The sequence below is a fragment of the Accipiter gentilis genome, chromosome 8 (assembly GCF_929443795.1).
Source record: "Accipiter gentilis chromosome 8, bAccGen1.1, whole genome shotgun sequence".
Taxonomy (NCBI): Eukaryota; Metazoa; Chordata; class Aves; order Accipitriformes; family Accipitridae; genus Astur; species Astur gentilis.
The window spans coordinates 44126952-44138766 of record NC_064887.1 but is presented as its reverse complement, the minus strand read 5'-3'; the positions used below and the strand labels follow the sequence as shown (position 1 = coordinate 44138766).

The window sequence follows — 11815 nt, the reverse complement described above, 5'->3', positions numbered from 1 at the left end:
CAGCGAGGCATCGCAGCCTGGTCACTTTGTCACGTCAGACATGAGCGATGGCCCCAGTGAAAACCACCAAACTTGTTCCATTTCTTACCCAACCAGCTCCAAACGAGTCTGCGAGAGGGAACAGCCACCGTGTTAACTGTGTGGTGGCTGCGGTGGGCATGGGCACGGGCACCAGCACTGGCCAGGAGCAGCCACGTACCCACCACAGGCTTTGTTTCGCCCACTCAAAACCCACCCCGAGCACTGCTCACATGTGAGAAATCACCCCCCAAGCTCTGGAGGAGCTGGGAACCTCGTGCCGCAGCTAGCAGCTGAAATGCGGCAGGAGAAGGAAGTTTTTTCCAGGTCTCCCGGGCTGCGTTTCAGTGACTAAACAGCAAAGCCTTCCCTCCGTGCCAGCCCAGCTGACGGGCACATGCAGGCTCAGCTGGGGACCTTCCTGCTGCCACCCGCCTCCTAAGCCCAAGATCCCGGTGGCAGAAGCTTCTGGCTCAACCTCTGGCAGAGGATGAGCTATTAACCCTGATATACCAGTCCTGAGATAAACCTTCGTCCCGCAGGCATCCACCCGCCGAGATGAAAGGCGCCGCTGGGCTGCCCTGGCTGCGCTGGCAAAGCCAAGGAGGAAAAACATTCCAGGAGAGTTGCTCAGCACTGGCCGCGTGGCCTCGACAGGCTTGGCAAAGGCTGTTGCCATCCACGCTGGGGACCTTTTCTCCAACAAACATTCTCTTCTTATATTCCAAAATGGCTCAAGAAACGCCAAAGAAGGCGCCTGCTTTCCTCCTCCATGGGAGGCACGTCCCTTCCCAGAAAGGTCTCGGGAGGAAGGGCCAGGTCCTCAGGTGAGGCTGCTTTGAAAGATACCAAAGGTCTGCCAGGACCTTGAGTGCCCAGGGAGGAAGGCCAACACCTTCCTCAGCCACTCCCAGCCCCCTTGCAGAGCCCCAAAAGCCAGAGAAGACACAGGGAGATTCCCAAGCTGCTGCACCCTCCGTCCATCCCCCCCTGGCAGCCCCCACAGGGGCAGGCTCCCCACCTACTGCTCTGGCATCTGCCACAGCAAGGTCCCGGCCCACAGCCCCTGGAGCACACAGTGCCATCACCGACACCCGGTCAGCGGGTCCAGGAGACACCCTGACTGCCCAAAGTCCCTGCAACAGAAAGGGGCATTATTTGACATCTGTCCTGAGCCACCGGGGCCAGCCATTCAGAGCCACGTGCCACCACCTTGCTCTGCCTGCCGGCTCTGCACCAGGCTGTGTCGCAAAAGCCCAAGCAGAGCAGAAACCTCACCCACCGCTGCCCACACACACTCCAAGACATCTCCTACCCCAGCGCGCAGCCCTGCCCTGTGCTCCTGTCCCAGGCTCCTTTTGGAGCTGGCAGGGCTGTGCCAGAGATTCAGCATCACAAGACCAAAACCGAAGGCCCTCACCGAGAACACCAAGCAAAGCCAGGTTTTTGTTCCTCGCGCCTCCCAGCCCAGGTGAGTGCAAACAAAGGCAGCAGGTCAGTTAGTGCCTGCTCCAGTCACATTCTTTTCATTCCCCAAGCTCCAGCTCTGTCGCAGAAACTGAGTCACAAACACACCTGGATATTTGTCTCTCTCTTCTCTTTTAATCAGCTGTATTTTAAGTAGCTTTGAAATACATTTTTCTCCAAACTGTATTTCCTGTATATTATTTGATCACAATGATATCTGGCTGGTCATTGCTCTGATGCACACCCAGTCCTGATGTCAACACAGTGGAAAAGTCCGCTCGGGCTGAGAGAAGGGCAGGACTGCAACAGGGAGGTGTAAAAAATACAAAAGACCAGGCAAGGATGCTTTCAGTTGCAATCCTGCAGCCAACCGCTCAACGACCCGCAGGCTGGCAACACGTACAGGTGCTGGTCATGTCGGAGTCTGGTACCCAGGGCTCACAGCATGCCTGTGCTCAGCACGCAGGAGGGCTCGGACAAGGCCAGCCTGCCCTGGGGTGAAATGGGATGGCTCAGCACAGCAGTCTCCGGAGAGCTTACCCTGTAGTTTTTCCTCAAATCATGCATAACTTCTCATTGAGCTGAAACGTCCATTTATTTAACAGCAGTAATAATTTAAAATTATAAAAACCCCTTTCAGTGTTGAGTATCAGAAGGGCGAGGTTACAAAGAAAAATAAATGGGACTTGAGATGGAGAAGGGAAGGATAATGGGGTCTATTTCAAGAGTTCATGTTTTCAGTGACAACTATTGGCCCTCCCCAGCTGGAGATCTTGGGAGGGAGGCAGTATCATTACGCTTTCATTTTAAAGACTTCAATCTCCAAAGCAGAAGAGATAGTATCCAAGGGGAGGAGGAGGAGCAAAAGAAATAAAGAAAGGAATCTCAAATTCAAAACCATACAAACAACCTTTCCGTTCAGAATTGCAACCGCTAGCTCAGCACCTCGGGTTTCCCATCTGTGGAGCACAGCAGCCTTTCACTGCAATGGTTAAAAGTCCACGCGGCAAAGGGATGTTTTTATTAATAGACAGAGCTCTTTTCTCCCCCATCACAGAACTTGAGGCTTCTCATCTCTGAAGGACCCAGAGTCTCCGTGTCTTCAGAACGCAAAAGGGAATTCTGGGGGCACTGCTTCCCCCTTGCTACCCTCCCCTTGCTCTGCTCTGGAAGCCCCTTTTGTTGTTACCTTGGCTGGGGAGGGAGGGAGGACAATGGACAGGGCCCCAGGGACAGAGGGTTGGATTAAGATTCATGAGTTGTTCGATGAGTTTTCATTACTTGGTGAGCTGGAGGAAGAGGAGGAGGAGGATGATGAGAAGTTCATCCCCGTGAGTCCTGGGGGGTTTGTGGCAGTGTTTTGTCCACTTAAGCTTTTCCGGCACACAGGACACGTGTCATGCTTTGGAGAGCAGACAAAAACAAAATAAGAAATATGGAAAACAGGATTAGAAACACGATACAGGAGCTGCACTCAAGGAAAAGGCTAGGATGACACTCCTTCCTCTGATCAAAGGCTGCTCGTGCTTAGGCCTCGTCATGGAGGTATGAAAATATTTACAGAGGACAATAGTACCACCAGAAAAAACACCCAAGTGCAACAAAACCCAAGTCACCCACTCAGACAGCACTAACCTGTTCCAGCCAAGGGACTATACAGCTGTTGTGGAATAGATGATTGCAAGGTAACTGTCGGACATTTTCACCGACTGTATAGTCTTCTTTACACACAGGACACTCTAACCCAGAATCTGTACCATAAAGGGAAAGCAAAACACAGCTAAACAATTGTCCTGGTTTTGGCTGGGACAGAGTTAATTTTCTTTCTAGTAGCTGGTATAGTGTTATGTTTTGGATTTAGTATGAGAATAATGTTGGTAACACACTGATGTCTTCAGCTGTTGCCAAGCAGTGTTTATATGAACTCAAGGATTTTCCAGCTTCTCATGCCCAGCCAGCAAGAAGGCTGGAGGGCCACAAGAAGTTGGGAGGGGACACAGCCAGGACAGCTGACCCAAACTGGCCAAAGGAGTATTCTGTACCATCATGCCTAGTATATAAACTGGGGACGGGGGGCAGATCACTGCTAGGGAACTAACAGGGCATCAGTCAGTGAGTGGTGAGCAATTGCATTGTGCATCACTTGTTTTGTATATTCCAATTCTTTTATTATTATTATTGTAATGTTATTATTATCATTATTATTTTCTTCCTTTCTGTTCTATTAAACTGTTTTTATCTCAACCCAAGAGTTTTACTTTTATTCCCTTATTCTCTCCCCCATCCCACTGGGTCGGGGGAAGGGAGCAAGTGGCTGCATGGTGCTTCATTGCTGGCTGGGGTTAAACCAAGACAGCAATAAAGGAGAGAAGGATGCTCAAAGCACCTGACTTGGGATCCCATCACCTTTTCCCCTTGCCCCCACAGCTGCTTCATCCCTGCAGAGAGGAAAGCTTGTGACTCTGCAGTTCCTACCACCATCACTCCACCTCTCATTGCCCTGGGTTTCCTTCATTGTTCCCTTCCGCTTTTTCATCTCTATCCACACTGAACTTTTCAGAACAGTTTGCCTCCCCAGGGCAAATCCATCCAGTCTACACTGCTCTTTTTTTTGTGTGTGTGTGCAAGTATAACAGAGCAGTACTTCAGCTTTCTCCCCTCTTTGAAATGTTTTAGGCCTTGAAGGTACCAGCAGACAAAATTAAAATCCCAAGAAAACGTTAAACAGAACTTTCACAGAGCTCTTTGTGATCGATTCCCTGGAGGATATATACATACCTACATGTTCCTGTGCAATTTGTATAGTGGGGAGGGCCTGGATCTTTTCTTTGTCTGCTGGCGGCGGTCCAGTGTTTTCAAACTGATTTAGTAACTGAAAAAACAATAGGCCACAGAAGGCAGAAGGAAGATGTGAGCTCAGCAGCACACAGAATCTGTTCATTTATCGAACCAGGGCACTTGAACCGTGCACCACCTGCACTGCAGACCTCGTCTCCCATTTCTGCGCCTTCAGTGGTTCACCCCCCCCCACATCACAACAGGTCCCGGCAATTTTGCAGCACTGCACACAAGGACAGGAGACCCCATTGTAACACCAATTTTACCTGTGTAATAATTGCATCCAAGCCGTTGGCACCCCATGCGTAGTCCATTGGATTTGAATGCAAGACTCCCCTTTAAGAACAAGGACAACAATTAAATTTGGCTGGGAGTACTAACACCACCATTGTCAGAAGGAACAGTACATCTTCCAACTCACCAAGGACCTAGTCCTAGGTTTGGTATTGTTGTAGGTGCAATAATTCCGTTGACCAGCTGCTGAATGATTCTGAAAGACAAGAAAACCAGGATTATGTAAGAATTAGTGTCTGCTAGCTCCCAGCCCAGAAACCTGACATAGAATGAGCAGCTAAATACTGTCACATCATCAGGGGGAAAAGGAAAAATATCCTGTAGCAATTGCAATTGCATCTTATGAACTGATTATTCATTGATAAAGAGAAGTTTCAATATTTTTATTTGTAAGGGGATAATTTCTGAGATGATGGCAAGTGGCTCTCCAGGATGCAGCTAAAGAGACATTAGTCATGCTGTCCAGTGTTTTCTCTCGTTTCCCCTCACACCAAGTACAACATTTTGGCAATAGCTGGTAACAACCAGGGAATGCGTTCTCATTGCAGGTTTAACAGTCAAAACTCCCAGCTGCAGCTTGCCAACAGCTGCAGGCCCAGCTGAAGCCTGAGCATCCAGCAGTGTGAGTTCTCAGGGGCAAAGACAGGCACCTACGGAAGAGTCACACTGGAGAGCTGTGCTCAGGAGCGGTCTTTAAGAGACTGCTCCTCAAACTGACGAGAACAAGGGACAGGCTGATTTTCAGCTAACTCTCATAAGTGAAAAATAACAGGGCTTCCTCCACAAGAACCTGGCAGTTGTTCTCACCCTTCTAGTGTGGGAACTCCCTCGTGCCTGCCAGCGGCACGGCGTGTGGCGAGACGGGCTCGGGGCTGCCTTGCACCGTATCGATGCCGAGACTGATGCTCTCGCTCCCTCCGGTTCTCAGAGTCCCTGTTATCTTCTGACTGCACATTGGACCCGAACGGAAACTCAAAGCTGTCATCAAAGATCCCAAAGGCAAATTGGCCATAGCCCTGTGGCAAGGTGAATAAGTGCTGATCCACATTCTGTGAGGGAGAGAATTCAGAGAACAGATTGTAATGAGGAGAGAAACAGCTCTTAGCTTTCATGCCTGGTATTTCACCAGCCTTCCAACAAAGACTAGTCTTTTCAGATTCCCAGCAACTTGGCCAACACAGGTGGATCAGTGCACTCTCAGAAGCAGCTTAGTGAGGAACAGACACAGACTGAAACTATATATGAAAGTAAGAAATAACTACAGCTTCCCTGGTTACTCTTTAGCTGCTGCATGGAACTGCTGTCTTTTAAGCTAAGGCTACTGCATAGCAACACACCCAGACAGCTCACTAAATCCCAGCTTAGCCCCCTCACAACAAGAATAAGCTACAAGTGATGGTCCTATTAAAAACACACAGTAAAAATACAACATGCAGAGATTTCAGGAGCAGCATGCGGATGATATTAATACCTCCTTTCGCAAATTTTGTCATAATCCGGGGAACATTTAAACAACGTACTAATGGAAAAATACTTTAATTCAATGGCAAAGCAGAAATTGTTGGGAAAGAGAGAGAGGACTTACCTCAAAAGGATGCCTGCTCTGATCGCTGGCTGACATAGAAGAGCTGGTCTCATTGTCAGCATTCCTGTGAAGAATGAAGAGCACTGGTAAGCCTCGGAAGCGTGCTACAAAAAGATTTTCCCAGCTGAAGGGAGCAAGGGACTTGAGTCTAACAGGAAAAGCAGACACCACAGCTGCTCGGTAACAGCACACAGAAAGCGACTGATCCATTTTTGTGCAGAGGCAGAGGTCGAAGGGATCTCAGAGGTCTGCTCACCTTCCCTTCCCTTCCACCCCAGGGCAGGGTCAGCTCCCTAGAGCAACTAGTCTGCCCTCAGCTGCTGAGTTTCTAATTGTCCTTATCAATTTTCATTTTTCCCTCCCTGCAACCTTCATTTTCTCACATCTTCACCCATCTCTCCCTACCCTTTTAGATTCTGATTTCATGAAGCTACACAGAAGTGACTGAACCATGATGTCAAGCAAGGATTCCCCCTTGCACAATTCGCCTCAAAGCAGCTAATCCTCTGGAGCACCAGGAAGAGAAGACTTAAGGTACAAACCCTGGTCACTATGACCCAAACATGCTTAAGTCTAATCTTGAATCAAAGGAACTTCTCTATTGTAGAGGCATGTGACCAAACAGGACAGATTATTAGGAAAACTCTTTATGCTGTTAGGCTTCTGCTTTTAGAGAGCTGCAGGAACATTTTCTGCTCACTATCCAGGTCTACGCTGTGACATTCACAGTACCAAAAAAACTAAGGTTCAGTGATTACACGACTGTCCCAAGGTCACAGCAAATCACCAATACAGTTAGGATTAGTCAGGATTGATTTTCAGCCTCTAAGCTTGGTGTAGTCAGACCAAACGTCACCTTGTCAGTATACAAAGCTCAGTCTGTAAAGACCACCTCTCTCAGTGGGGAGCAACACACATCTGGCACACCCCCTGCGCAGCTCAGTGTGCCCTTGCACTGAACACCTGCCAACCTGCCTGCACACTGCCTGTCTCAAAGCCAGTCACAGCCAAGGTCCAGCAAATGTGTCTGAAACATTTTAAGACATTTCTCCTACTCTTGCTTGTTCTGAGACTGCCAGAGAGCAGTACCACTACTGAGTCAGCAGTAAAGCACGTGAATGCAGATCTCAGCTGCTCCAGTGCAGAGTCCAAAGTCTCAGTCAAAATGTTTCATTGTTCGTACTCTAAACTAAGTTATTAAATTATACACTGAAGCATACGTATGCTCTCCGTTCCGCAGATTCCTCTCTCAGAGGGTTATCTCTACCCTGATGACTCAAACCAGTTCAGAGCTACCACATCCCATATGGAAAGACTCTCTACCACGTTTTTTTTGTTTATTTTAAATCAACCCATTCCTCCCCCACCCTTTACCAGCAACATATGACACTCAGCATTCCCATGGCTGATTTACCTGTAGATGCAAACTATGCAAATCAAGCACTCTACCCATAGTGAGGAAAGATGAACCAAATACTGGGCAGAAGTAGGAAAAATTGTATATTTGGTATCCAGTGTTGCCTTTTAACTAGAAAAAGGAAAAGAGCAAAGCAGACTGAGTTCATTCCAGCAACAGCCTTTGGGGCAGCACATTACCTTGGCTCTTCAGGAAGTTCTTCAATAAAACCAGATTCACACCGTGGGCAAATATAGTCCTGTGGGAGAAGAAATACTGAATGAGAATATAAGTGGTACGTAAAAGCTGCAAAGAGTGCCTTCAGTGTGATGGGGTGGAAGAGTCCTGCAGCCCATCGTCCCAAATGCATGCCACGATGATAGAGTCAAAAAGACCCCAAACCACTGATAACTGTCTTCACCAGACTAGTGAGGCAAATTGTTAAGCTTGAGTCTGTTTGGAACTTGGCTTTAGAAAAGATTTGGATAACACTTACTAATCCCCAGTAGAGACAAAGCATTAGGTAACATCTGATGCAGTTCTGGGTGAAGTGAAAGCAAAACCACTGGCCTTCCCAGAAGAGCAGCACTCAAATACTAGTTTTTTAAGTAGTTGGGTGTTTTGGGGGCCTTCCCCTGCCCCCTCAAGGGACCAAACTGTCCTAATGAAAGAAAAAAAGGAGGGAATTGCAGCACAGGCTAATCACAGTGTCACTGTCACTTAGGAAGGGCCGAATGGAAAGCTGTTACTAATGTAGTCTCGGGTTCACACCACACAGAGGTCAAGGAGACACAAGAGGGTCATTCTGTAACACACAATACCAGAATTTTACACTCCCACGCTCAACACTCATTACAGAAAGCTTCTGCCACCCTGGTAGCCTTTAACACTGAAGACTGAATATGCTGGAACAAACAGCCTGTGGATGAAGAAGCAGGACTCCTCAGGAGTTTGCGACAGTCACTTTTTGTCACAATTCCTGGTGTTAGTGAAGAATTTATACTCCACAACCATACTGTTGTAGTGAGCAGCAGCCCAGCACGCTTAAGATCCTGAAAGGAAATTACTTCACTCTTCAGCACTCAAGAAGAAGCAGTGCCACGCAGCACCGCCGAGTCAGAAGAGGAAGTGACAGACCCCATACCTAACCCCAACCACGGCCAAGGCGGAACAGCCACTGCGGGCAAACACAACTGCTCAAAACCCCGCACTGGCAAAGCCATGCTCACCATGGAAGAAATTTAAGAGCTTCTAAAAATAATTCTACTTCCCTTTACTACTGCTACATTTGAATTGGCACAGGCCCTTACACAAAGTCAAGGGACTCCCCAAAAAAGAGGACGCCAGCCACGTGGGTTTGCTCTGATAAGACGTCTGGGATCGCTCCTCCAGCCACCGCAGAAAAACCCGATAAGGTCCAAGCACAAGGCCGCAACGCCAGCGATCCACTCAACGCTGCCCCTGCCTGCCCAGCAAGATAAGGAAGCAGCAAACACCAAGACCTAGAAACAGACTCAAGAGAAGTTGCTGCTCCCTCTTCTGTGCAGGACTCTTTAGATTTGAGATTGTGAAACTAGGTCTACGCTATTTACACAATGTTTGATTTCAAGAACGTTTCTACACCATCCAAATTCTTCTCAAAGTTTGTTACCAGCACAGGGGCCCTCCCATGTCCATCATGGAAAATCAGATCAATTGCCTCTGCCTTTGAAATACCCCCTCCCTGTTTTACTTTCCATCAATATGGCAGTAGGGTAAATTATCACGGTAGCCACACTCAAGAGCAGCGAACAACTTACTCCTCTCAACTCTCCTTATTTCAGGGAGGCTTTTTTGCGTGTGTGCATACAGACAACTTTGAACACAGGGATCAGCAAATTCCTCTGCAGCTGGAACAGCACAAACATCAAAGTTTGTTGTTTCTCAGGCTGTTTGAATCGCTCCTTTTGCAGCATATGCTACGGTATCTCCAGTAGCTCGGTCTGCAAACAGTAAGCGAAACCTAATGAACTTGGACCCCCAAAACAAGTTCATTAACTAGCAATTAACTAGACCTGAATCAACAAAAGCCGTTGTCCACTCCCTACCACAGTTCAGTGTGTTCACTGCCAGATGTGCTCTGCTGGCACAAGCCCAACACGGGGTGTTTAAACAAAAAATAAACAACTGATATTTCTAAGTTACAACCTTCAGCTCTTGAGCCACTTTCTCCAGCCTGTCTACATATTTACCAGGAGCATTATCAAGAGTTTTGTCCTCACACTTAAATACAACCCGGGAGCTTTACTGGCAGGGCCAACGGAGAGGGCGAAAGGACAAACAGCGCGCCACAAAACCAAACTGACAGCTAAGTCTAATCAACCATGGCAGAGAGACACCAATACTCACAATCAGGTGACTTTTAAAATGCAATAAACGCTAACAAAAAGCAATGCCTTATTCTGACAAGATGCTGTGAAAAGTTTCAGGACAAAGAGAGACTGGCAGGATCCCCTGAATCGAATTTAACGTCTTGCAACATTTGGCAGGCAACCAACAGAAAATCTAGCTGTGACCCACCACAATGTTTTAGCCAATTCCTTTCCAACAGCCAACGCTCCTTTTCTACCCACACCAAGAAAATATGACTCCTCATAAGCAGGGGTTTTACTCGACGATTAAAGCACGTCTGCTCCTGCGCTGCACCTAGTCTACAAAACACTTCTGCGTTAGTGAGTGGAAACGGTGCGTGCACATCGCTCGTGTGCTTGCCTACGCCTTAGATATTATCACCCGTGAAGCTTTTCTCATTTAAATCCTACTGAAAGAGGAAAAAAAACCCCCACAACACAAGAGACTGCCCCTCCCCCCCCCCGTTACCCCAGGGAGCTTCTGTTCGCTCGGGAGGGTATTGCTGCCCCAGCACAGGGGTGTCTCACTCCTTCAGCCGGCTGGAGACGGGGAGGACGGGGAGTCGGTGAGGAGACCCCGGGGAAGGGCTGCTGCAGGCCGGGACCACCGTCCCCACCCCCGCCCGGAGGCAGGGCCGCTCGGGGGGCTCTCCCCTCTCCTCCCCTCCGCGCCCGACTGGAGCACCCCAAGGGCCGCGGCCCCGCAGACAGCCGCGCTGGGACACCCCCCCCCCCCGGGGCAGACAGCCCCCCTCCCGCCGCGCCGCCCCCGCCACACCCGGCGCTGGCTCCGCCGGCTGCTTTCCCTCGACCCGGGGGTCGCCGCGTTTCGCCCCCCACCCCCGAGCCCCCATTCCCTCGCACCGGAGCCCCCCAGCCCTTCCTAGCGCCCCCCCCCCCAAACCCCAACGGCCACAGGCAGGACCGTCCCCCCGCCCTGACGCCCCCCCCCTCCTCCCCGCCGCATCCCGCTCCCCACCCCGACCCCCCCTCGGCTCTCCCCGCCCTGACGGCCCGACACCCCCCCTCATTCCCCAACCCCCCCCCGGGCCCCCTCAGGCCTCACCCCCACGTGCCCGACTCGCCGGGGACCCCCCCACCCGCCCTGGCCCACGCCCCCGGCTCCCCCACCCCGCACCGGACAGCGACCAGACCCCCACCCCCGCTCACGGGCAGGCGCGGGGCGATCTCGGCCGAGCAGCAGTGGCAGAAGAACCGTCCCGGCTGCGGTGAAGCCTCCGCCATCTTCCCACCATCCTTTCCCCCCCGCCCCTTCCCTACCCCGCCTCACCCCGCCCCGCCCAGCGACGCGCAGCGGAGCACGACGGCGGCCGAATGCAGTCAAAAAACCAAAACCGCGGGTGAGGCGGTAAGGGGTGGAGAGAAAACGCTCGGAGGGCGGGGCAGAGGGCGGGGCTTATGGAGGGGGCGGGGCCGCCGTTGAGTCTGGGGGGAACGGGGGTGAAGGACCGGGCCCCCCGTCCCCCTTCTATTCCCTTAGGGCTGTGGGGCTGGGGACATGGGGAGGGAGCAGCACTGCGGGAGGAGGAAGAGGAGGAGGAGGGAGTTCCTGGTGAGGAAGAGCTGCAGCTGAGACCTGCCTAGTCTGTCCCTGCGTTTGTTCCCATTCCCTTGCGTTTTTAATTTTTTCCCCCTTCTTATTTTTTAATAAATTCGTGGGAAGAGGGCTTTAACATTTCAGCGCAAAAGTTGAATGTTTTCTTTTTTTTTTTTTAAAAGGGGGGGGGGGGGGAAGAGATGGGGAGAGATTGAGCCCCCTCCAAAATGAAGAAAAAGTGATTTTACAGTCAAAATCCCCAGATTTGC

At 50.4% G+C, this 11815-nt stretch overlaps 1 protein-coding gene across 2 annotated transcripts; it reads right to left on the bottom strand.

Moving 5' to 3' along the window:
* Positions 1-1598: 1598 nt before the first annotated feature.
* On the bottom strand, positions 1599-11286 carry RNF126 (ring finger protein 126). 2 transcript variants are annotated; one of them, XM_049807935.1, is made up of 9 exons: positions 11159-11286; positions 7799-7857; positions 6203-6266; positions 5425-5666; positions 4745-4813; positions 4590-4659; positions 4264-4357; positions 3121-3236; positions 1599-2887 (listed from the first exon to the last, which is right to left on the bottom strand). In XM_049807935.1, exons 1-9 carry the CDS (start codon positions 11231-11233, stop codon positions 2738-2740), a joined length of 939 nt encoding a protein of 312 aa, XP_049663892.1. In that variant the 5' UTR covers positions 11234-11286; the 3' UTR covers positions 1599-2737. The 2 variants fall into 2 exon arrangements, with proteins under 2 accessions (XP_049663892.1, XP_049663893.1); XM_049807936.1 differs by lacking the exon at positions 11159-11286 and adding an exon at positions 9398-10467.
* Between the last annotated feature and the right edge of the window lie 529 nt (positions 11287-11815).

Excerpts from the sequence above, each read along its gene's own strand:
- RNF126 (XM_049807935.1), bottom strand. The coding sequence starts at position 11,233 with ATGGCGGAGGCTTCACCGCAGCCGGGACGGTTCTTCTGCCACTGCTGC. Across the intron at positions 4,814-5,424 it reads GGAGTTCCCACACTAGAAGG|AATCATTCAGCAGCTGGTCA; the intron begins GTGAGAACAACT and ends CTTGTCTTTCAG. Across the intron at positions 2,888-3,120 it reads TAGTCCCTTGGCTGGAACAG|CATGACACGTGTCCTGTGTG; the intron begins GTTAGTGCTGTC and ends TGCTCTCCAAAG.